The sequence below is a fragment of the Biomphalaria glabrata genome, chromosome 6 (genome assembly GCF_947242115.1).
Source record: "Biomphalaria glabrata chromosome 6, xgBioGlab47.1, whole genome shotgun sequence".
Lineage (NCBI taxonomy): Eukaryota > Metazoa > Mollusca > Gastropoda > Planorbidae > Biomphalaria > Biomphalaria glabrata.
The window spans coordinates 48,686,114-48,712,222 of NC_074716.1; the positions used below are offsets into that span (position 1 = coordinate 48,686,114).

The 26,109-nt window shown below is 36.1% G+C and overlaps 1 protein-coding gene and 1 long non-coding RNA gene across 3 annotated transcripts; one reads left to right on the forward strand and one right to left on the reverse strand.

The window, feature by feature from the left end:
• Positions 1–1,123: 1,123 nt before the first annotated feature.
• LOC106056427 (uncharacterized) lies at positions 1,124–14,427 on the reverse strand. Of its 2 annotated transcripts, none has more exons than XR_008778284.1 (6): positions 14,374–14,427; positions 11,802–12,001; positions 10,537–10,658; positions 7,280–7,450; positions 4,194–4,280; positions 1,124–1,288 (listed from the first exon to the last, which is right to left on the reverse strand). It is a non-coding gene; the product is annotated as an uncharacterized LOC106056427 (long non-coding RNA). The 2 variants fall into 2 exon arrangements; XR_008778285.1 differs by having other exon boundaries at positions 7,280–7,483.
• Positions 14,428–14,515: 88 nt separating this feature from the next.
• Positions 14,516–21,556, forward strand: LOC106056426 (uncharacterized). The gene is made up of 4 exons (XM_013213164.2): positions 14,516–14,653; positions 16,716–16,886; positions 19,407–19,493; positions 21,398–21,556. The coding sequence occupies exons 1-4, from the start codon at positions 14,605–14,607 to the stop codon at positions 21,493–21,495; spliced, it is 405 nt and encodes a 134-aa protein (XP_013068618.2). The 5' UTR covers positions 14,516–14,604; the 3' UTR covers positions 21,496–21,556.
• The last annotated feature ends 4,553 nt before the right edge of the window (positions 21,557–26,109 follow it).

A 26,109-nucleotide genomic window follows, 5' to 3' on the forward strand; every position in this document is an offset into this window, starting at 1 on the left:
TCTTGATTTTTTTTTTCTGCAGGATATAGTGTGCCACTTGGAATCATTCAATGCACCACTTTTGGCGAATTCGCCATGGGTTGGCCACCCCTGGCCTGATGTCTACATCACGTGACGTTGAGTTGAAAAGATTCCGAGCATCTGCTCCCCTCTCCAATTCAATCCAGTTAAAAAGACAGACATATTATAATTGCTCCAGTAGAATATAATATAAAAACATTTTAAAATAAAAATTTAAAAAAATCTGTTTTATATATACACACGCAAAAGCCTGATGCATTCATTTACCACTCATCGGCGACTCATCACTAATTCTCTCATGGGAGTGTGCTGGCTGAGCGGTAAAGCGCTTGGCTTCCGAACTGGGGGTCCTGGGCTCGAATCCTGGTGGAGACTGGAAATTTTAATCTGGGGATCTTTAGGCGCTTCTTGAGTCCACCCAGCTCTAATGGGTACCTGATATTAGTTGGGGAAAGGTAAAGGCGGTTGGTCGTTGTGCTGGCTACATGACACCCTCGTTAACCGTAGGCCACAGAAACTGATGGCCTTACATCGTCCGCTGTAGAGACCACCAGGAAAATTGAACCTGTTATGACATAGATTGTGTGTAAATAAAAAATGAGCACATTTCTTGATCAAAACGCCACAGTTTATTTTCCACTAAACGATTTCTGATTCGCAGTTTAAATAGCGAAAAAAAGATTTCTTTTTCTTTTTTTAAGCATTTGATTGATACTGGTGCATAACCTTTTTTTTTTTAAAACCAAGGTTTGATTTAACATCAACAACTACATCCTAGTGTTTTTATATAGTGTATTATGAGATGTGACCTCTACATCCCGTCAGCTGTTTTTATGACCAGGCCCATGATTTTTATTTGCATTTAAAATATTATTTAAATTAGACAGTGAATTATCTTCAGCTCAAGGAAAATCTGAAACATGTCAAACATTTTAACTCTTTCTCTCCGTTATTATTTAACACGTTCTGATGGAATCAACGTTGGTATCGTCGATACGCGAGAGAATACGGTAATTTGATCGTTTTTTCATAATTACACTCAAGTTAAAGACACTTCTAGAAACAAAGATGTGGTGTTAACAAAGCAACTTATCAACAAGAATCAAATTTTACAATCTTTCAGTTTATTTTCCATAGTATCGAAGACATTGTCTAGAGCTTTATACAATTATATTTCTCTGACAAAGATAGACTTTTAGAATCTTACGGCACATCTCTAAAGTAACAACAGGTTCGCAATACATGCAATAACATCTTGTTTCATCAGCTGAACATGAAAAATAAAAAATACTTTAGAAAAAAAAAAAAAAAAAAAACTTATTGTAGAAAATCTAATGCAAGCAATCAACGAAAAGAAGAACGTCATAATAGACGACGTATTTATTTATAGCTATAAACAAATAGTTAGAGATGGACTTCAGCTATCAAGTCATAGGGAGTAATGTCTTAAGCTCTACAAGTCCTACTTAACTCTAGAACAGACCACCGACACACTTCCCAGTGTCGCACCTTCAGTGTCGGCGCGGGAGCGGAGTTATAACATTGTATTAAGTGTAATTGTATTCATTAGTTTGAATCATTCATGTAATGTCATGCACGATTAACCTAGACATACATCTATGCGATAGAAATATCTTTATCAATTTTTTTTTTTGGCTTTTAGCTTTCTCAATGTGTTATGATCCTATCACTTGTCTGGACCAGTTGTGAAAGGGGGTGGAAGATGGTAGTATCTATGTGAATGTTAACATGATAGTTTTTTTAATGCATAAAAAATGTTCACTTAGGGCTCAAGAGTCCTCAGACGGACTAATTCAACTTATACTAGCACATCTGTCAAGTACAATTTCTTTCCCTTGTTCAAGATACCAAACAAAATAATTAATTACCAATAGTTCATTAACTAATTGTTTGTTTTTTTAAATTGATTTTTGTGTTGTAAAAGAAATAATTTCGACTTAATCCGGAATTGGGTGTGGGTTTATCAGACAGACGGACAAAGTTGATATTAGCTTTGTAAAAAAGAGTTTTATCTTAGAAAAAAAAAACAATATTCATTCTCAATTGTATTGTGTTTAAGTATTATTATTATGTTAGAAACGAACGTGTAGTCATTCTCTGGGACTGCCAGGGTCGAGTTTCGCTAAGGATAAACAAAATTCATCGTAGTCCCTTTAACAGTTTCCACTGAGGAATTTTCTGGTGATGTGGCAGGTCTGCAGAAGTACAGCCCTTTGACAGGCAAAGAGAATGTTCCTAGGAATGCCAAGGGCCTTGAAGATATCTTTGAAGTCAGTTGTTATTATTCCCTCGGTTGATATAACGATGGGGTATATTGTCGTTTTAGATAATTTCCATAAACGCTTAATCTCCAAGCCAAGGTTCCCATATTTTCGTTGTTCGCCACTACGAGACGAAGTCATCAAGTCCGATACAAGTCCAGCGTATGAGGTCAGTCCTGAACAGCTGAGCCCAGTGAAAGTCCGGGACGAGGCGGAGAGGACAGTACAGAGTTTGATACAGCTGTGCAAGAATGATACGGCGGTACAAGAGTGATACGGAGGTACAAGAGTGATACGGCGGTACAAGAGTGATACGGCGGTACAAGAGTGATACAGCGGAGTGATACGGCGGTACAAGAGTGATACGGCGGTACAAGAGTGATACGGCGGTACAAGAGTGATACGGCGATACAAGAGTGATACGGCGGCGCAAGAGTGATACGGCGGTACAAGAGTGATACGGCGGTACAAGAGTGATACGGCGATACAAGAGTGATACGGCGATACAAGAGTGATACGGCGATACAAGAGTGATACGGCGATAAAAGAGTGATTCAATGGTATAAAAGTGATACAGCAGTACAAGAGTGATACGGCGGTACAATAGTGATACGGCGGTACAAGAGTGATACGGCAGTACAAGAGTGACATGGTGGCACGGTTGTTAACGGTGAAACATTTATAGTATACAGTCAGTCTTACGTGTTTCCAATTGTACAGTATTGGCTGTGATTTATGGTGTTTTAAAGTGTTACATTATTTTTCAGCTCTGAGTTATCTTTGATTGGTAGTGTTATGTGGTGCAGTTTGCCGAGAGCATATATATATATTATATATATATATATATATATATATATATATATATATATATATATATATATATATATATATAAGGCTTGTCTTCGAGCCCGAAGATTAGTGAGGAATGCAGTATTTCCCGTGAATGCGAAGAACAGCTGTGACCTATATATTTTGCCACACCCAGGGCAAGCATAACCATTGTTCGCATGTGGTTGATTAAAATTATTTTTTTTCATCGCTCTCTGCGTCTGTCTCAAATGTGTATCCAACGGCCTTTGTGAGTGACCTCCAGCTGTCTCGTTCTGAGGCCGTATGCAACTAGGTGCTCTCTTCTATGTTAGCTAAGGCAAGTAGGCGCCTAGAGGCTGTTACGTCGACCACCTTTTAGCTCACCAAAAAAGACTGTCTTTGGCATACGTTCTTCTCCTATACTGGATACATGCCCTGCTTAACGTAAGAAGTCCCTCTATACTGTTGATAACGGCGTTCGCAAGGACATCACTGTTTGTAGTGGGGTCTTGCTACCGTATGTCCATGATGGAGCGCAAGCATCTTTGGTGAAAGCGCTCAAGTAGTCTTACTTGCTTTCTGTATGGTATTGGTACCCATGTCTCAGATCCATATAGAAGGGATGAGAGAACCACCGTCTGGTAGACATTGATTTTCGTAGGCAAGCGGAGCGATTTGTTCCGCCAAACTCTCGTCTGAAGGCGTCCAAAAGCGCTACTGACCCTGGCCAGACGGTTATCAACTTCCATTGAAAGTGAGGCGTCATTTGATACTATTCTATCCAGATATGTAAAGTGGTCTACCACGTTAAGGGGCTGTCCGTTTACTGTGATCTTTTGGGCTGAGTAGGTTTTATTGAATGACCTCTGGATCATGACTTCTGTTTTCCCGAGGTTTATAAATAAACCGAAAGAGGCGGCAGCGTATGCAAATTCGTTGTGAGCTACCAAATTGAGTTTATATAGGTATTTAAAAAAGAGCAACAAATAAACCAAAAAACTACGTAGGTAATATTTACTTTTTTTTCATAAGATGAGCGCTTTTTCTCCGAAAATAAAATAAAAAGCTCAACCTACATACCCAAAAATCTGATCCATGCATTTCTAAATGATGATAGCATCTGAATTTTAATCGGCTTATCCAGTAAAGCCAATCTAGAACCAAGGCCTTAAAAAAAATAATAAAAAAAATTCTACTTTAAAAAGAAAAAATAAATATTTAAGAATCTCAAATGATTTTTTATGCTATTTTACATCATTTTTATTAGATATTTTTTAAAATTTTATTTTAGATACTGTAATGACTCAATAGTAAGACGAGTAGAAGTTGGGTTTAATTGGGTTTTTCCTTAGTGACACTACGGTAGGCCTACATTTAAAAGTTAGAAAGGGTAATAGCCTAGACCAGCGGTTCTCAACCTTTTATGCTCGGCGACCCCTTTTTACAATCCCCCACTCTGCCGCGACCCCCCCCCCACACACATTAATAGAAGAAAAAACAAAACCAATCCATATTTTCGATGGTCTTAGGCGACCCCTGGCTAATCGCCAATCGACCCACAGGTTGAGAACCCCTGCCCTAGACGAATAACGAACAAAAAGACTGCTTGTAGTGAATCTTGACGTCGTCGACTGTGCCATTATTTCTGTAATAATGTTTTATGTTGTACACGCCGCGTTATCTTGTAATATTTATTCTGTGGTGAGCTGTACTTAAGAAACTTGAAGCTGTAATTAATAACAATCCAAGTGTCTACATCAGATCAACACGCATCGACTCAACTACTAACCACCAAGACTAACATTTCAACCAATACATCAGCGTTTAAAAAATTGATAACTACCTAAAAAATTTTAAGCATAGTGTACGATACAATAGAAGTTTTGAACCCTCCCCCCCCTCCGCGAAATTTGTTTTACTTAGTGGACTAAAAAATTAATTGTTATGATTATTTTAGTGCAAAATAACATCTGTTTGCCTAATTCAACTTTCTAGAGCAGTCCTTTTTTTCTCTAGGTACCAAAATTTTTTAAAGAAAATACGCATCATATTTAATATACATAAAAACTTTTAGGTAAAATACCGGTACACAATGGAACTTCCCAATGCTTTCAAAATGTTTCATACATAGACAATATTATATCTAGGCTGTGTCTTAGAGAAGTAATGAATTTTGGTTTTCAAAGTTTAGAAATAATGCAAACTCATTTCTCGGATTTGTTTTAGAATGAGCTATTAATCACAGAACTATATATTCACGCAAATATATGAAACAGAGCTATTTCCTGTTAGTTTCCATAGAGATAATGTTTCAAAAATCCTATCTTATATAATACAGACGTTACTTCAAAAAAGAAGATGATTACGTGACATTACGTCCTAGGCGTCATGCATTCAGTCATGCATATTAACCAATGACTTAAATTCTGACAAGTCACTGGTTTTCCTGGCTAGCTGAGGCAACCTATTCCATGCTCTAATAGCACTAGGGAAGAAGGAGTATTTATACAAATTTTGCCTAGCATAAAGAGCAAGGAATGTGCTTTTATCATTGTGTCTTTCTGAGTATTTTATTAAATTTTGTTTTTGTATTTGAAGATTATGGTTCAGTGTTTTATGTATAACTGCTACTTTACTTTTGAGTCTTCTATCCTGAAGGCTTTCTAAATTTAGTGATTTTACTAAAGGTGTTACTCTAGTCAAATGTAAATATTCGTTTGTTATGAATCTCACTGCTCTATTTTGTGTCTGTTCCAGTTTCTTAATGTTTTCTTGAGTTGATGGGTCCAAAACAGAGGATGCCTATTCAATATTGGTCTAACCAAGGTTAAATAACATTTTAGTTTTATGTTCTTATTTGATTTATAGAAACTTCTTAAAATAAACCCCAATACTTTGTTTGATTTTTTGATAGCTTCATCAATATGGGGATACCATGATAGTTTTTCATTTATTTTAACACCTAGGTATTTTGCGTTTTTAGTTTGTGTTACTGGTTTACCATGAATAAGATAAGTGGAATTAATAAAAAAATTTTTACTCTTTTAATAACTGACATTTTCCTGGGTGGAAAGACATGCTCCAATTTGATTCCCATCTCTGTAATTCATCTAATTCTCTTTGTAAAATGTCTGTGTCTTGTGTTGTTTTTATTGTTCTATATATTATGCAATCGTCTGCAAATAATCTGACTTTTGTTCCTGAAGTAATGTAATTTGGTAAATCGTTTATGTAAATTAAAAATAGTAGTGGACCTAAGACTGTTCCTTGAGGTACACCTGAGTTTACTGTTATAGGTGTTGATTTAGAGCCATTTATTATTACAGTTTGTTCTCTCCCTATCAGAAAATCTTTAATCCACTGATGCAATGTACCATCAATACCAAAATATTTTAATTTTTTAAGCAAACTATGGTGGTGAACTTTGTCAAATGCTTTGGAAAAATCTAGTAAGATAGCATCTATTTGTTGACTATTATCTAAACCTTTTGAAAAATCATTAATTAGTCCTATTAGTTGTGTTTCACGTGATCTATATTTCCTAAAGCCATGTTGGTATGGTGTGAGGACATTATATTTGTCTAAGTGGTTTATGATGTTGCTACATATTATGTGTTCTAGGATTTTACATGTGATGCTGGTAAATGATACTGGTCTGAAGTTTCCTGAGTCAGATTTTTCTCCTCTCTCCTAGATCGACATAATTCATGTCTATTAATTTTAATTATCTTATTTACGTTTAAATTGAATGATTACCTAGATCAGAGATTCTTAACCTGTGGGTCGCGACCCCCTTGGGGGTCGATTGACGATTTGCCAGGGGTCGCCTAAGACCATCAAAAATAAGGATTTTATTGTCTATTCTTCTATTGCTGTGTGTCTAGGGAGGGGGGGGGTCGCGGCAGAGTGGGAAATTGTAAAAAGGGGTCGCCGAGCTTAAAAGGTTGAGAACCGCTGACCTAGATTTTTCTAGATTATGTATCTAAAAATTGCAAAAAAATAATTATGAGACCAGAGTACTCTTATTTTTGATGTTCAACGCTTTGATCCAACTTAAATTTTTTATTATTACATTCATTTTAGCATTAAAAGATCTCCATGTCCTGTCTAGGTATAATATACTTAGGTCTATGGTTTTATTATTTTTCTTAAGGAGTAAAACTTACTTTTGCAATGATTGTCAGCATCGTAGTAGGTCTTTTTTATTCCACCGTAGTAGATACACATTCTCACGTCGCCTCGTTCATAAGCTCGAAATCCTGTAGTCCTTTGGCATTTTGCCGTAAAGACTGTAACAGTGTTTTGTCTTACCCGTATTTTGTTCTCCGATTCTCTCCCTTAGTTTAATGCCAAATATAGAAGGTAGTTATCTAGTATATAAAGCAGAAAGTAAGGTGTATGTATGCAGCCTATGTCCCGAATAAAAATCAAAACCGTGTGACCAATCTTGATTAAACTTAGCATAAAAGTTCCCTAGATCATGGCGAAGACCGTAATGTATGTCTAATGTCTCTCCACAACCGGAGAGCCCTAAAAATAGACAAAAATTACATAATTCGCCTAATTGTATCTCTTTTAAAGAGCTAAATGTATAACAGATCGGGTAAACACGATTAATGGATATGACTATGTCGGCTGAACCGTTAAACCTGTTTTCATACTCCACTTTTATTTTCCAGGCAAAATATTATTATCATTATTATGTGAAGTTTGCCAAGTTTGATATAGATTCAATCCAGTAGACCAGTAATACCCAAACTCAGGTCCGCAGGCCATATCCGGCTAGTTTATCATTAATAAAATAAAGCGAAAATGATTCTTAGAACATATTTTCCCCTTTCAAACATGGCGGAAAACCTATTAAAAAAAAAAGGAAATAATGATAATTAGCTATGTTTACATGAAACTGTCCAGCAATTAGTGCACTGCATAATCGAATTTCTGAAGCTCATCCGTTTGTAATTTTTATTAAGTTGGCAATTAGGAAGTTTAATTTTCATTGACATTGTTTAGTCTATAGTTATAATAGTCAAGCTGCAACGCATACACAACAACGCCGCTCAAATAGTCCTTAAAAAACTAGACAAGATTCTGCTACTAGGCTCTTGCGCACGCTCCATTGGCTTCCCGTGAAAGCGAGAATCGACTACAAGGTAGCCACACTTTGTCATCAGTGTATATATAACAATGAAAAGCCCTTATACCTAAGTAAACTGATCACTCCATATGTCCCACAGAGAGCCCTGCGCTCAATGGACGCTTTTAGTAGTGCCACGTTTCTCCCTCAAAAGCTACGGTCTGGGGGCTTTTTCAGTTCACGGACCAAAGGTTTGGAACTCACTCCCTATTGATCTCAGACAGACAACATGCTACACCACTTTTAAGAAGAACATTAAGACCTACTTGTTTAAAACTTTTTTTTAGATTAACTGTCATGTCAGCTGTCGTGTCTGTGTTTGTAATGTTATTACAGCGCCTTAAGCCTACATTTTGTTTGTTAACAGCGCTTTATAAATAAAATTATTATTATTGAAGTGATTATTATAATCTCTAATACTTGGCAGACGAATGACTACTTGTATCCGGTTTGCTGAAAAAAAGTCTTGATTAGCTCTGCAAAAATACTAGTTCGTTGATCTTCCGTACAAAAGATAGCCTACATAAGTGATTTTTTTTTACTCTGCTTGAAACTTCAAAAAAAGAATAAACATTTCTTAACTAGTGATACTTACTAAAGGAGATTTGATTCAAATAACTGATACCGGGTGGTTACCAAATTTTAGTGTTTGTTTATTTTTAAAGCTCATATCAACAAACTCTGCCTGCCTCCCAGTCTGTCTGGTAAAAGGTTTGTACACGCTATTTCTCCCGCACTCAATCTCGCCTCAAATTGAAATTTCGCACAATTATTTCTTGTAACTCACAAAAAGAATCAATTAAAAAACAAAACAACAAATGGTATATTAAATATTGGTAATTAATTATTTTGATTTGGTATCAAACAAGGGAAAGAAATTGTATTTGACAGAAGCGGAGATAAAGGCTGAATAGGTCCCATTTGTACTTCTTGAAGAGAATTAGTTTGAAAATATAAAACCTCATATTTTCATTAGCACTTCGCACTGGCTATTATGGATAAAGGAGGTTTGAGCCTTCGAATTCGAATTTAAAGCATACAACATTTTTTTAAAAAATCAAATGCTTAAAACTTAAAAGGCGATCACGTTAACATTTGCAGATTTCGTCCCCCCCCCCTTTCCCATTTTCCTACTAGTCCAGCGCGTTGGGACGCTAAAAGCATGAAGTTGCTAAACAAAAACAATAGGGAAAAATACATATCTAATCGCACAGATGTATTATTGTTAGTCTAGATGACTGTAGATCTATTACAAATTTAACTGCATGACTGATTCAAGCTAATTGATACTGTGGTCGATATTACTTATACCCGTCGTTTCGTTTCTTAAACATTAGTTACATTTAGTGTCATTAATTGTCGCGCTCTGTTTTTCAATGTTACAGCCATTTATATAAAGTCAAACATGTTTATGTGATATGGTCTTCGATATCATTCATTAATAATGTGACTTTTTATTTGTGTGTGTGTGTGTTTGAGTGTGTTTCTGCATATTTTCTCTAATTGGGATAATTTTGAAAAAAAATATATTAATAGTTTATTAATCATTTGAGATTTCAAAAAAGGGAATTAAGCAAGCTTAGAAAAAATATTTTTATTTGTAATCTTTTTAACATTGTTGCCCTTATTTTTTCGTAAAAAACAAAAGGGAAGTAATCTCAGAATTGCTGTAATTTAGCTAAAGCCGAATCAAAATACCTCAACGAGAGGGTTGTTTAATAATAATAGTTTAAAAATAAAAAGTCAAATGAACTTTAAAAAAATAGCAGCCAATTCCAGTATCTGGTTCACATTCATAGAATCGGCCATTTCTATTTTTCGCTATACTTTAACCAGTTCGTGTTAAATTTGTTGTGGTGAACTATCTGATGCCGAATAGTACTGCACAACACAGGGCCGCAACAGTATTAGTATTTATATTTTTTTTTTCGGTCTTGTTTTCTAAGACATTGACTGTTTGACGCTAAAAAAGCATGGTCGAAGCAATTACTTGCGCTTCGATCTCGCGATCGATAGTACAATTTGGTTTGACCATGTTATCAGAGACTAGTCGTTCTCAAATACGGCTTCCTATGCCACCACGGTACGTGATATAAAGGACAAAGTCATCTTCACAGAAGTCATGACGACCCAGAAGATTATTAACCTGTCTTTATTAGCCGACTTGCTTGTATGACCGTGGCAGTGTATTTACGGAATAATCAATTGAAAAGTAAATAAGTTTTAAGTAACACGTTGGGCTAATAATAAAACAATTTATATATATTCGATTTTAGCAAAACTTACCTAAACTGAAGCTTAACAACAACAGAATTAAAACACATCTCATGGTGTGGATTTCGTGTTGCCAATATATAGACTAGATCATACTGTGATGCGGCTGTGGCGTAGTTGTGCCGTGGCGACTCCTGTTAATAACATGACAAAGCATTCACTTAGAAATAACTCTTGATTGTTTTGTTTTTCTAATTCACAAAATAATTCAGTAGGGTATTACTAAATATATGTGTCTTCGTTTTATTCATGAGACAGGACGACTTGCTTATATCATTAGGGTAGGAACAAACAAAATACGCTAAATATATACATCACAGTTGTTGTTTCTTCCGGTAGAAATATTATTAATGAAAAAAAAAAAAACAACAGTTTATTAACTCTTTGTCTCCGTAATTATTTACCACATTCTGGTGGAATCAACGCTTTTTATCGTCAGTTAGAGAGAACGAGTTAACAGACTTAAATTTTCCTTACAACCTTTCCATCAGACATTTTGGATATTAAAATGAAACTTACATATGTGAATGACTTTCGTTCACTGGCGTAGACAGCGATGTTCATGTTAAACCCCCTCCCTCAAAATACCCCCCCCCCGCCTCCGTAAGGGGGTGGGTGATTTTTTTTATTGTAATTTTATGTTGTTGTTTTTTTTCTACTAAAGAAAAACTACAATCATCGACTAAGAGCAGCCAATGATGAAAAAGGGGGGAGGGGGAGAGGAACTAATTACAAACTACAGTTACCCCCTTTTCCATCAGCAGGGAAGGACATTCTCAGGTTAAAATCCCCTTAATAAAAAAACTAAAATAAGATGAAAAAAAAAACACAAAAAAAACACTGCTTATATTAATTAAGCGCTGTGGTATCTATTAGCTTGGATTAGTCATGTAATTAAATTTGTAATAGGTCTAGTCTAAAAATATAGCCTGTGGTGCGTTTACATATATTTGTACCAATTGTTTTTGTTTTGCGCAATTTTTATTAGAATGTGAGAAACCAGACATAATTGCAGGAACAGAAACTTGGCTACATCCTGAAATTTATAATGCAGAAATTTTCAATAGTAATTATGAAATTTTTAGAAAAGATAGGGCTGATAATCATGGAGGAGTTCTTTTAGCAATAAAAAAACACTCTCATAGCAGAAGAAATTACCTTACATAACTCAAAAAATATAGAATCAACATTTTGTAAAATTAATACCACCTCAACATCCCTAATAAAAATACTCATCTCTGATGTAAAAAAAATACGACAGAAAGACAGCCTCTTACGTGTTTCTTTCCCTTGCCGTCTTGGAATTAGAACCTATATCGATTTGGGTCCAAACTCTTTCGTATTTTTGTAGATGATTTTCTTTTCTTAATCAGTTACATTGAGATCTATAGCCCGACGTCTTCAATTTAAAGAGAGGTTTGAAAAATGCATAGAACATAAAAGGAAAAACGAATTTTCGACTCAAATTCTTCTTTGTCTGTAAAGAAAAGATAAGCGAATAGGAAAATAAATGTTCATTTATCGACTAGTATTCATACTACACCAAGCAACTTTTTATCACATAACTTTTGAACCACAATACTTTTAATATCGTATCTAGAAATAAAGCAATATCCATCTCAGGCCCATTTGTCCGTTTTTTTATCAGAAGCGTATGCATTGTATATTTACAACCAGGTGTTATTTCAATGATAAACAAGTAAACCCTTTAGACCTTTCAGTCTACAACTTACTTCCCCGAGGTTATGCCAGGTTGAGGGAACTCAGGGGCGTCGTAAAAATCTCAACATTCAAAATCCCAGTCTCAAATCGTAGACTCCTTGGTTCAAAAGCCGATCACTTTCACTTAATTATTGATACACTTATGTTCAATTAAAAAAGAATGGAAACCGTTTTATAGTAATAGGATTTATTAGAATTAAAGTGAATTTGTGTCCTTTTGGCATGATCTCTTCAGTACATATATATACATTTTCATATATACACCAGACAGACAGACAGACAGGCAGACAGACAGAGTTGATATAAGCTTTGTAAAAAGACAGCTTCTTTAAATGGACATTACCTTAACGAAGACATTATGATAAATCCTTATGTCTTAAGAACGACAGCTCAACTCACCAGACATAATGATAAATCCTTTTGTCTTAAGAACGACAGCTCAACTCACCTGTCATAATGATAAATCTTTTTATCTTAAGAACGACAGCTCAACTCACGTGTCATGTCTAAGTCAGTCAAGGATTCAATTCAGAGTTTTCCGTCTTCTAGGTGGGTAGTTATTCTGAGTCCTTCCAGTCTCATACCTATCAACTCATTCTGTCCGCTTGTATTCTGTCTGTCTGGTAAAAAGTTTGAACATCTTTTTTCTCCCAATTCCCATTCTCGGAAAAAGTTAAAACTTTGAACAATTATTTATTGAGCCTGACAAGACATGAATCAATCACAATTAGCAGTTAATTAGTTCATTAATTACTTCATTAATTAGTTCATTAATAACTTCATTAATTAAAAGAGAGATGAATTTATTACGTTTTGTGTTCGATACGTTTTTCTTCTACTTCCCATTTCTAGGATCAAGTTGAAATTTTTTTTTATAATTATTCATAGTTGATAACAATATACGTATCAATAAAAAAATTAACCAATTAGTTAATAATTAATTTTGTTTTATATTGCAGAAAGGGAGCTACACCCTGTAATGTTCAAATAGCAGTAATTAGCGGTTCTTTCCCCTCAGATAAGCTGTGTTTTTTTTTAAGTATTCTAGTTTCTAATGCTAACCCTAGAATTGGTTCTTTGTGGGTTAATGGAATGACAGTAAATACAATTTCTTGATAACTATGCTTTAGTTTCTTTTGAAGAAAGGTTACATCCCTTTTCTTGAATTCGTTGACAGTACCCATCTATAGATTCACTATATTAAAAGAATACAGTGACTTTGACTGGAGAAATTTGAATCCCTGGCTGCAATCATCAAATTTAGCAATTGTAATTTTCATTTTTTTAAATATGAGGGGAGTTTAAAGGAAAAAAAAAGAATGTTCCCATTTCAGACCTTTCGATCTATAGGGCAAATGATTTTAAGGTCATCTGTTTCTTTGGTCAACGGTTAACGAGCGTGGTTAACGGTTAACGGTGTGGCCAGCACAACGACCAATCGCCTTTACTTTCCCTAATTAAAGTCATGGACTAAAAATCGCGGGATTCAAAATCCAAGTCTTCACCGAGATACGAACCCAGGTCCCAAAGCTCGGTTGCCAAGCGCTTAACTACTCAGCCACCGCGCCCCCAAGAGGAGATTCACTAATCCCGTTGTAACGTTAATGACCTTCGTTGATGGCTCTGATTGCAGATCACTTTTAATCTTTTTCTTATTGGAGTAGAGAAATTAACCCTCCTCCACTGTCAACAGGTTAATGTGGTGTTTTTTTTTGTTGTTTTTTTTTTAATGGAAGGGGATTTTAAACTCAAAATTTCCCTTCTCTAGTCTGACTTAGTTTTTTTTAATTAAAAAGAAAATCCCATTGGCTTAAGTAAAATAGAAAAATTAACGTCAAATTATAATCATAAAACTCCCTTATCCCTTGCTGAAGAGTATGGAGAGGGAATTGAACCCGAAACACTTACAGTAAGCCAATAAACCAAAATCATTCAAATACTTAACTTTTATTTATTTTTTGGTTCAAAAGTATATATGCAAGATAAATTCAATCCTGTTAATAAACTTTAAAAAAAATTATATAAATTCGATGTTAATTATTTTAATTATTTACATAAAAGACAGGTGTTTCTACCGGGAGTAATCACAGACGTAAAGTCTATAATTGAGCTATCTACAGTCCTTACCCTAAACATAAACGTCAATAGCCCTGTGAGTTTGTCCTGTGAGTAATCCGAAGACACATACCAAGTAATACCCTACTAAATTTATAGCGTGAATCCCAAAGCAATCAATACATCAATTCTAAGTAAGTCCACCTGTCATGTACAGGGTTATCAAAGATAAACCAGTGACTTCCACGTCGCATCTACACCAGTAAGATCTAGTCTGCATCTGGGCTACACTAAGCATACACCATGAGAACTAAATTGGTTTTTATTCTTTTGTTTTTAAGCTTCAGTTTCGGTAAGTTTGCTGAAATAGAGTATACATCATTGTTTTATATGTCCGTCGTGTAAATGAACACTTACTAACTTACTGCAGTGACTTCATTGCAATGGTCATACAAGCAAGTAGGACCAGTTGGAAAAGAGAAGGGGAGAAAGAGGAAGTATCTGTGCGCATGTTGTCGGGATCGCTTTTTAAATGAGATTTTTAAAAAGTTTTACGACTAAACATTTCTTCTTCTTCATCATCGTTCTCATTGTTATGTTGGAGTGTTCATATGACTAGACCACTACATGAGATGAACTGCGCAGTGGTTTCCAAATCAGGGAGCTCCCCATATAGTTTCCTTTCTATTGGGGTGATTTGGGGCCAATGTCTTATACGGGCCTCTTGGTAAAGAGAGCAGTTTTGGAGTACATGGTCGGCATTTTCTGGTGATACTCCACATGGGCAGATTTCACTGGTTCTAATTTTGAGCTTCCGGTACATGTGTTACTTAACATTTGAACTTGAGTGATCAACCACTGTGCCAGTGAAGTGATTATGATAATAGAATGTTTTATAGTTATCTCTTGTGTATGTCAAACTTGGCGACAAACTATTTCTCTACACAAATTATAAAAGGAACTAATTCTAGTTATAACGCCGTATCTGTCAAGTACCATACCAAACAAAATAATTAATTACCAATACTTAATTAACTAATTGGTTAATTAAAAATAAAAAAAAAAAAAACAACTATTACTATTAAGGGTAATTAATTATTTTGCTTGAAACGGACAAGGGATATTTATCCTTAGATGACTGAACATGCTATTTCTGAAACACCAATTTTCCGATGAAGTTCAAACTTCAAACAATTATTTATTGTACCTAACAAAACACGAATCAATCATAATACTAACCAATTAGTCAATTAATTATTGGTAATTCATATTTTGTTCAATATCGAACAAGGGAAATACGATTTACATTATTGAGAGATATAGTTGTAAATGTGGGTCTCTTTCCATTAAAGAAGCTTTGTTTAAAAAAAACAACAACAACAACAAATATTGAAAGTCTTCGTCATCTTACATATCCAATTTTAAATGCTCCAAAACGAAAGAGCTGGGAACTATTAGTTTCGCAACTAATCTAAACTTTTAAGGCAAAAGACAGAGAGGAATGTGGAACGATGGTCAACAGATCTTGTGTGGTACCCCAACGGTCCAAAAGAGTGAGGGATATGTGAAGGTGAAGATGACTGATTTTTCACGATAAACTAAATAATTTTAAGGACGCTAAATGGAACTTCAAGATAGTGATGATGAGGATGATGATGATGAGGATGATGATGAGGATGATAATGAGGATGATGATGATGATTAGGAGGATGATGATGAGGATGATTAGGATGATGATAATGATGAGGATGATGAGGAGGAGGAGGAGGATGATGATGAGGATGATGATGATGATGAGGATGATGATGATGATTAGGAGGATGATGATGAGGATGATGATGATGAGGATGATGATGATGATGAGGATGATGATGATGATTAGGAGGATGATGATGAGGATGATTAGGATGATGATAATGATGAGGATGATGATGATGAGGAGGATGATGATGATGAGGATGATGATAATGATGAGGAGGATGATGATGATTAGGAGGAGGATGATGAGGATGATGATGATGAGGATGATAATGATGAGGATGATAATGATGATGAGGATGATGATGAGGATGATAATGATGATGAGGATGATGAGGATGATAATGATGAGGATGATAATGATGAGGATGATAATGATGAGGATAATAATGATAAGGATGCGGATGATGATGAGGATGATATTGAAATTTTGAATAGCCAACTAAGTAAACTTTGCAAACAAAAGAGCTCAAGAAATGTGATTTCAAACAAACATACATAGCTTATCAACACCGGATGCACCAATAAACTTGTTGTGTCTGGGTTTTCCTGTTTAAAAAAAAATCTTACTAGAAATCTATATATCTGTCTCTTCTTACCATCATTCTCTAAATCTGGTTTCATTGACTACGTTCTATATTTGGCATTTAACTAAGGGAGAGAACTGAAGAACAATAAAAGGATAAGACGAGCAGGTCTCTCAGCGTTTGCGATGAAATGCACAAGCTTCTTAAGTTATCGACCCTACGAAGTAGGCAAACTGAAATTGTGTATCTACCACAGTGGATTTAAAACAACATACTTCGAGGCTGTAAGTATTTGCAAAAGTAAGTTTTACTGTTTAAGAATTTCTTTTTCCCGCTTTCTCTCCTAATCGACGGTACCATCGTTGATTTTGACCTTATTAAATTAAATTTAATGTTTAAGTGTTTAAACTTGCCTTCGAATTACATAAAAAGAGCTTACATTTTCCTTTAATTATATACCAAACACAACATGTTCTGATAACAGACAACAAAGCTATTGAAGCCAAATCATATAACAGGGGTAGTGAAATAGTAATGAGCAAATGAAGAATTCTTTCGAAACGTGGAAAAGTAATTTCGAAGAGAAAGAGTTAAAATGTTGAAAGCATTTCAAAAAAAATAAAGCTCCGTTGTGTATTTCACTGAAGCGTTTGTGTGTAGATTGAATTCGAGGCTTATTTAGAGAAAACCCCTATCGTCTGCGGGGTGTTACTTTATCCCAACAATACTCTTGAAATTTAATAGGTCAATATACGTGTTCGAGGGATTAAGTACGCTTGAGCATAAGGCTTGACACCCGACTCGAGCTGAGTTGTGTTTACTAAGCGCCTAAAGGCAGCACGGAAAACCTTCTTCCAGATACCCCTCCCCCTACTGGTCCATAAATAAGATTGGCCCATAGCGCTCTGAGTATGCTATAAGCATGAAAGTAGTGCTCCTAAAAGGCGATATATTTATTATTTTCCTTGAAAAACTTTTACTACCCAAAGAAAAAAAAGAACACGCTCCAGAAAGTTGAATTAGGCAAACAGCTTCATTTTGCACTAAAATAATCATGCCAATTAAGTGTGTAACTAGTCCATTAATTAGTAGAAATTTTAGGGAGGAGTCAAAACATCTAATATGGTGAACACTATGCTTGAAAGTTATCAGATAATTTTTTTTTTATACATTCTGATGTATTTGTTGAAATAATATTGTTCTAATCATGCATTGCAACAGTGCTCGTTGTGCGTACGACTAGGACAGGAAGACTCAATGAAAATAAGTTTATCAAGTAATTAGAGCAAGTCTTAACTGTTGAGAACTTAGGAGCAGTCTTTTGTGCTGCCTAAAGACTGTAGTGGGGACCAGGAGTGAAGCGTGGATGGCTGTTGTTGGTCCGTATTCAGGTTACTGGGAGCGGATTGGTAGAATTAGGAACGATACTCTTTGAATGTAGATGGTTGTTATGTGTTTGTCCTGGTAAAGTAAAAAGTAATACAGATGAAGTTCTCGCTAAACTATAAAGATTCATAGGGTTCCACTTTCAGACCTTGTAGTCTATAGGGCAGACGATGTGAAGGTTATTTGTTTCGTTTTCATCAAGAAGCGTGCTTGTTTTTTTATTTACACACAATCTATGTAACAACAGTTTAAATTTTCCTACTTTTTTATATACACACAATCTATGTAACAACAGGCTCAATTTTCCTACTTTTTTATTTACACACAATCTATGTAACAACAGTTTCAATTTTCCTACTTTTTTATTTACACACAATCTATGTAACAACAGGCTCAATTTTCCTACTTTTTTATATACACACAATCTATGTAACAACAGTTTCAATTTTCCTACTTTTTTATATACACACAATCTATGTAACAACAGTTTCAATTTTCCTACTTTTCTATATACACACAATCTATGTAACAACAGGCTCAATTTTCCTACTTTTTTATATACACACAATCTATGTAACAACAGTTTCAATTTTCCTACTTTTTTATATACACACAAACTATGTAACAACAGGCTCAATTTTCCTACTTTTTTATATACACACAATCTATGTAACAACAGTTTCAATTTTCCTACTTTTTTATATACACACAATCTATGTAACAACAGGCTCAATTTTCCTACTTTTTTATATACACACAATCTATGTAACAACAGTTTCAATTTTCCTACTTTTTTATATACACACAATCTATGTAACAACAGGTTCAATTTTCCTACTTGTACGTTCAGTCCCATGAGAGAATTAGTAAAGTAAGTTAAGTTCCCATTTTCAGACCTTGTGGTCTATACAGCAGACATCAGTTTCTGTGGCCTACGGTTAACGAGGGTGCCATGTAGCCAGCACTACGAACAACCGCCTTTACTTTTCTTCAACTAATGTTAGCTGGGTGGACTCAGAAGCGTCCAAAGATTAAAAATTCAAGGTCTGTACCAGGATTCGATCCCGGGACCCCCTGATCGGAAGCCAAGCGCTTTACCGATCAGCCGCCGTGTCTTCAATTAAGTTTCATAGCCCCATCTATTTCATTAAGGACTTGAGAAGCATGGCATTCATTTTAACAGACACCTAAAAAAAAAAAACACTATATCATTACATAAGGTAGATCATAATGGAAAATTTGAAACAAAAGATACAAATAAATAAATAAAAATCAAATACTACTATTCTGACATCAAAAGCTGGTAGAAAATTCAATCTAAATAAACATGCAAGATATTCAAATCTTTTATTGTTCTTTTTAAATTTGATTATATTATTATTATTTATTATTTATTTTTATTATTATTATACATACATATATATTTTGTTAAAGAAGCTGGCTCCAGATTGGCTCTGCTAGATACGTCGCTCAAACGTAGAGTACTATCAAAAGCCGTTAATGTATGGGCAAACCTGCATGGTATGTTGTTGTTTTTTTTTAAATATTATTTTACAGGAAAGGCTTCTGTGGTTGTTTTCTTTTTCTTTGTAATCACTCATGTTTATCAGCTTGCAAACTTATAATTCATCTTATTGAGCGATTCTTTTACTCTTAATAAATAATGAATAATAGATTTAGAAAAAAAAGAACATTTTAATCCTGGCCCCTTCCACCCCGAGGAAGAATCTATTTTAGCTAATGTTTATGTCACAGCTTTCCTATTATATTTATAATAATAAATCTATAGAATCTACCTCAGGTCTCGATACGTCTAGGTGTCCCTGTTTCAGTTCTAGTTAACGAAATAAAACAATTAAACCACTAGATCAAACACATAAACTTTAATCAGCTTTACTTCATATCACTCACGCTGGTCTCTCTCTGACCAACCTCTGACAACAAAACACATTTCCGGTCATTCGCGCAGAGTGTAAAAATAGATTATACATACATACAAACATTCATCCGTGACAGTGTATATTTAGTAGATAATCAAATGCCGAGCCTCGCTCGTTGAATAATTTGTTGAGGAAATATATTGACTTATTTTGGATCGGGTCAAGACTTCCAATTCGAAAAGTAGCTGTTCTTTTAGTCCTATATGTCAATGTACATGGCGATTAGAAAAGAAAGTCTCTTAACTCTTTCTCTCCTAACTGACGATACCAACGTTGATTCCATCAGAACGTGTTAAATAATAACGGGGAGAAAGAGTTAAGTCTCCAATACAAAACACGCCGGTATGGACAGTATCAGTTAGAAACTCCTGCCCCTAACGATACCAAGACTATATTTACTTTAATGAGTAATGGATTTTAAATTTGATCGCCACAGCGGCCCATGACAATATGCATGAACTACACTTGCAAATGTAGTCAAGAAAAGGTTGTGTCTTAGAATAGAACATGCGATATGCAAAGACTGGAAACCAATAGAAGAACAAGAAAAATATACATTTGAGCAGGGTCTGCTCTATTCTGTGGTGACACTGTACAACATAGACCACAGCATAAAGCAAGAAACATGATTTCTGGACTGCGTGAATGCTAAGACGCAACCCTGCTTTACCCCATTTGATATTGCAAAATTCTGATGTTTCTGCGTAGTCTTTCGTACCTTGACATAATCTTTCAGTGTTCTTTTCTGCTAACAGCTTTTGTTAAATCCTCATTTATTGTGAAATAGATACCTTTTTGTTCCTTTTTTTTTTACTGAAGCTGCTTTGCCACATCATGTCGATGGTTCCACACTCCGTTCTGAGGCCGCATTGGCTTTCTGAAAGTAGTCCTTATCTGAGCCCGTATAGTTCATATGTGAGAGGATTTTCTCAGCAATAGATGGAAGAGATATTCCTCTGTGGTTGTCGCAGATTTGGCGGTTTGCTTCTTTTTGCCTCTATCTTTGAAGAATTGTCTCCCATTCCCATATAAGTAATAACAGATCCTGAATTCTTTCAATTAGGGGTTTTACCAGAAAATTTAGTTTTGGCGACCCAGAAATTCTTTTCCTCAACTAATTCATATTGTTATAAATCTTCTCCTGCGCCACGCTTATGATGTGCACTAGCGCACCGTTCATCAGGAGAAAGAAATTCCGCTGCCGAGGACAGACGTAGACGGCGAAAAGAAAATCTAAATTGACCACCTGCGGACAATGGCTATGCTTGCGCTAAGTGTGGCAAAATATGTAGGTCACAGCTGGGACTGCGTAGCCACGGGAAATATTCCTCAATAATCTTCTGACTCGAGGACAATAAAAGACAAGATATATCTATCTATCTATCTATCTATCTATCTATCTATATTCTATATATATATATATATATATATATATGACAATATGGCAATTAATTCATTGTGTAACAATTTGTCCGTTGTCAACAGATGATGAACGATGCCATTGCTTCCTATGCGAACCAGTCCTTACTTTTGAGATGTGTCGCACAGTGAATAAACTATTTCTTTGTGAGAAAGTCATTTAAAGCTTTTGACGATCTCTTTTGATACTGTGAACAAATAAACTAAAAGATTGTTAACATTTTACCTTTTTGTTGAGTTGTTTTTGTTAAGACCACAACTTTGTTGCTCAGTGTCTTTCAATGGAATGTAATAGTCCTCCCGACGTAGTACTTGTGAATGGTTGGTTGGTTTTCTTTCAGTTTGAGTGCGAAGACCCCCGAGTTAGCAATTCCTTGCTTTTTTGAAAATAGACTTGCGCGCCTTTTATTTCTGTTAATACAGAGTGCCGCACCTTGATATTTAGGCCAGTCTAAAGAATGTGACGTCACGTGATCATTCCACATAAAAGCGGGAAAAATGGGGGGGGGGGGTTGTTAACGTTTTATAGCGTTCTAGGTTCTACATTTATTTTTTTCGCGGGGGGGGGGGCAATTGGAAGAGGTAGTTTTAGTTTTTCAGTCAGTCAGAATGTGAATATACACATTACTAGGTAAGGTACAAAGTTGGCTAGTTTATTTGATCATCACTAGTTTATTTGATCATCACTTATATCATAGTATGGGGGCGCTGTGGGGGGGGGGGGGTCCTGGGATCGAATCTCGGTGAAGTCTTGAATTTCTACTTTCTTGTTCTGAAAACTCTTTAAGACATTGGACTGGAATTTAATCTGTGCAGAGGTCAAACCTGTGATAACGCAGCCACAATGAGAGGCCGTCTGTCTCTTAGACATAAATCCAAAGGCAACATTTCTGAACTGTGATAATCTCTCTCTGAACATGGCAGCTCTTCATTCTGCTGAGATAGATCCAGCGATTGTCACCTTTTTTTTTTGGTACTGTTCATGAATTGTTCAACTTTTTTTCCAATTCACTCCAGAGATGGGCTAAACTGAAAGAAACTGGAGCCGGGAGTTTTAAAAAGGAGAGTAATACAAGATGGTAGGCAAGAGAGGAAGCTAAGTCAGCAGTTTCCTTGCATCTCGACAAAATCATCAAGCTGTTGGAGAAACTTTCTAAATCAACAACTGATAGAATGGACACTGAAAGCAATGTACAGATTCTTCCTCATGCAGTGGAAAATTAAGAATTGTTTGCTTATCTAGAATTCTGGTCAAATCTACTGCTCCAAATCAATATAGTTTAGGAGAAACAATAAAAGTCTGGACTGCACATACGGGAAGATGCTGATGAAATTAAAACCCTTTCATGCTTTCTGCAAAATGATGAGAAACTGACGAAACGGATCACCCAATCCATCAAAAAAAACAAAAGAAGATAGTGAATGCTAAGGAGTTCCTGTAATAAAAACAACTAGAAGAAAGAAAAGACTTGAAGAGTTGAGTTCTTATGTAGGGCTGTCAATAGAACTGCAATTCAAACTTGTTTCGACAGAAGTGCTGGACAGACTTCATACGGAGATGAAGGGCACATTCCAAAGGCTGGAAAACTATGTGGACACCTTTAGGTTTCTTCTGAACCAAGACACTTCTTGGAGTCTATGGATGATGACACGCTGACGAAAAACTGTAGGATGAAAAACAGGCAAATCGCTTGTTCAATGACGTCATTGATGCACGAGCACTTTTCATCAACAAAACAGTGCCACAATCACCAATTGACATATTTAAGAAACTGGCTTCAAATGGTAATGATGTGTGCTCACACCTTCCAACATCCATTCGAATACTGCTAACTCTGGCCACTTCCATTGCATCATGTGAGAGATCATTCTTCAAGCTTAAGTTAATCCAAAACTATCTCAGGGGCACAATGCCGCAAGAAAAGCTTAGCAAGGCTTTAATGTCAGCGGAGTCACAAAAATTAGACACTATTGATGTAGATGTTATAAATGCTTTTGCTGTACAGAAAGCAGGCCCTGAATCAATACGAATTGAGATTTATCACTTGTGCATTATTTCGCCAATAAACAACGGTATCATTCATTAAAAGAGTCTTAAAGATTATTTACTGTTAATTTGACTTGATATACTGTACCAATGGGAATGTAGGGTTATATATTTATTAAGTACATTATCTTATGTCATGATGTCGAATGTTAAAATGCAAGGGGCCCCCAAAGAATTCAATCCCCCCGGGCCCCAAATCCCTAGCTACGCTTCTGTCACTAACTAGAGCGAGGACAGTGACATTAGTGAGACTGGCGATTTATTGCGGATGCGCACATATAGAACTAGAAGGAAATGAGAAGGCTGACACACTCGCCAAGAGAGGTAAAACAAACTCACAATTAAATTGCACTATATCCAGAAGAAATGAAGATACTAATAGTGAATAAAATAAATGAGAAATGGACAAGCTCTCATCCGAATCACAAGAAAGATGACGCCTATTATAAGCTATCCCGACAAGACCAACGTGTAATCTCTCGACTCAGGACCGGACATAACAGAATGAAACAACATATGTACCGGAAGCTCAAAATTGAAACCACTGAAATCTGCCCATGTGGAGTGTCACCAGAGAATGCTGACCATGTCCTTCAAAACTGCTCTCTTTACCAAGAGGCCCGAACAAGACACTGCCCCCAAAACACTCCAATAAAAAGAAAACTATATGGAGAGCTTCTTGATTTGGAAACCACTGCGCAGATCATCTCGTATATTGTTCTTGTCATCTGAACGCTCCAACATGAGAACGAGGAAGAAGAGGAAGAAGAAATGGCGGATGCATGGGCGCCCTCAGGGGGATGCAAGGGGGTGCACTTGCACCCCCCTAGATTCAGGACAGTCAAATTCTAGCCTTTTTTTTTTTGCACCGTCAGATTAATCAAAATCTAATTAACAACTGAACAAGTAGTGTTTCCACTGGTCACTAAAGTAGCCTACAGTTGTAGTAGACTAGACTAGGCTTATCAGGAATTGATGGATAACCATCTGCACCCCTCTGATTTCTGAATAACCAACTTTTAGCCAGTTTTATTTTTTTCACCTTCAAATCAATTAACTTCTGCTAGGATGCAACTTAACATGTAGTGCTTCCACTGTAATAATGTTAATTAGGGTAGCTATAATTGTAATAAACTAGAATAGACTAATCTGCAGTTCGTGTCCGACGGTGTGCGCTTTATTATAGGCTTACAATTAAATATTCAATACAATGTTCATCGTGACAATTTTTCACTTGCACACTATTATAGTTATATTTTTATATTTAATAAAGGCCTAGAATATGTTTGGGTTTTTTTTTTGGGTCTTGGAGGACAAATTCTTGCCAGCTGTCTTTCGATTTGATATATGTAAATGTTTCTTTGAACAAGATTGAGGAGTGCAGTTATCTTGGTAAATATATTTACGTCTTGCGGAGTTGCGGTCATTGATAGCGCTTAACTCTTTCTCTCCGTAATGATTTACCACATTCTGGTGAAATCAACGCTGGCATCGTCAGTTAGGAGAGAAATAGTTAATAAAATAGCAGATTAAACACGTCGACCGGTTGAGAAGAGATATGAGGAAGTTCTTCCCATGCCCAAAACGTTGATTTCTATCGACGGAGTACTGGCAACAGCATGAATTAACTGCATTTTCTTGGTATTTCGGTAATATATATAGTTCGTCCATCGTGGTTCGACGATGACCACTTTGTCATCCAGGGGGCTGAGGGCTTTGCACTGGGGGTTTTATGCCTCCTCATGTGGCTGGTGAGACCTATGTGAGCCCGGAATGTTCGGCCGCACACTGGGCAGGTTATTCCAGCTGGAGCTAGTGTCGTGGGCCTTGCTTTTCTTTTCTGGCGTTTTTCTTCTGCCAGCGTTGTTCTTTTTTTCCTCAGCAACCTGTGCGCCAGTTTTCGGTAATGAAACTGCTCTGAATTGATGTGTTTGGGCGTTGGATTTGTTGACGGCGATTGTATTTGAGAAGAATTCATAGGATTTGTCCCTGTTGGTAAGAGAGACGCACTGCCTGTATCTAACGTCATTGTCAGCGAAGACATTATGTAAAGTCATGGAAAAACTACTCGGCCAAGACTACGATGGCTGCCCCCGTGATGGGTTGCATTCAGAACTGTGTTCAGGCTAGGATTCATGAAAATTTCCAAAAACAGACCTTGTCCGTTGCGCGTCCTACAGACTTAAACTTGTTATCATTGGCCTGAATGACGTTTCAGATATGCGGGATGCTGTTGGTGTCATCAAGAAGATTATCTATTTCTTCCGTAACGGTCCCAAGCGAGAGCGTTGGTGCTAAATTTACCTCTTTTGCGTGAGTCACGATGGACAGAGAAACGCGAATTAATTCGCGCTTTAAGTCACAACTTTGAGAAGATCTTTGACTGTTTTAAAATAACGATTGTAAGTGAAACCAGACAATCTGCATATGTAAAATTAGTGCCTGCTTCTCGTGTGTTTCTGATTTGTCTTTTCATTGTCGTCCATTACTCACCCGTTCTTGAACCAGTTTCCCTGATGTTGCATTCTGTCCATCTTAACACAAGAGGCCGCTTAGCAGCACATCAGCTGTCACATTAATGACATAATCAAAAACCAACATGACCATGCTGAGGAACATGAGTTGATGCTGCCGAGACTTTGCAGTCGACAGATACACCTAGCAAAAACCACATGTTTGCATTTTGGGATTATTCCAGAACACGTGACTTTACATTCCGTGTCTTGATTTC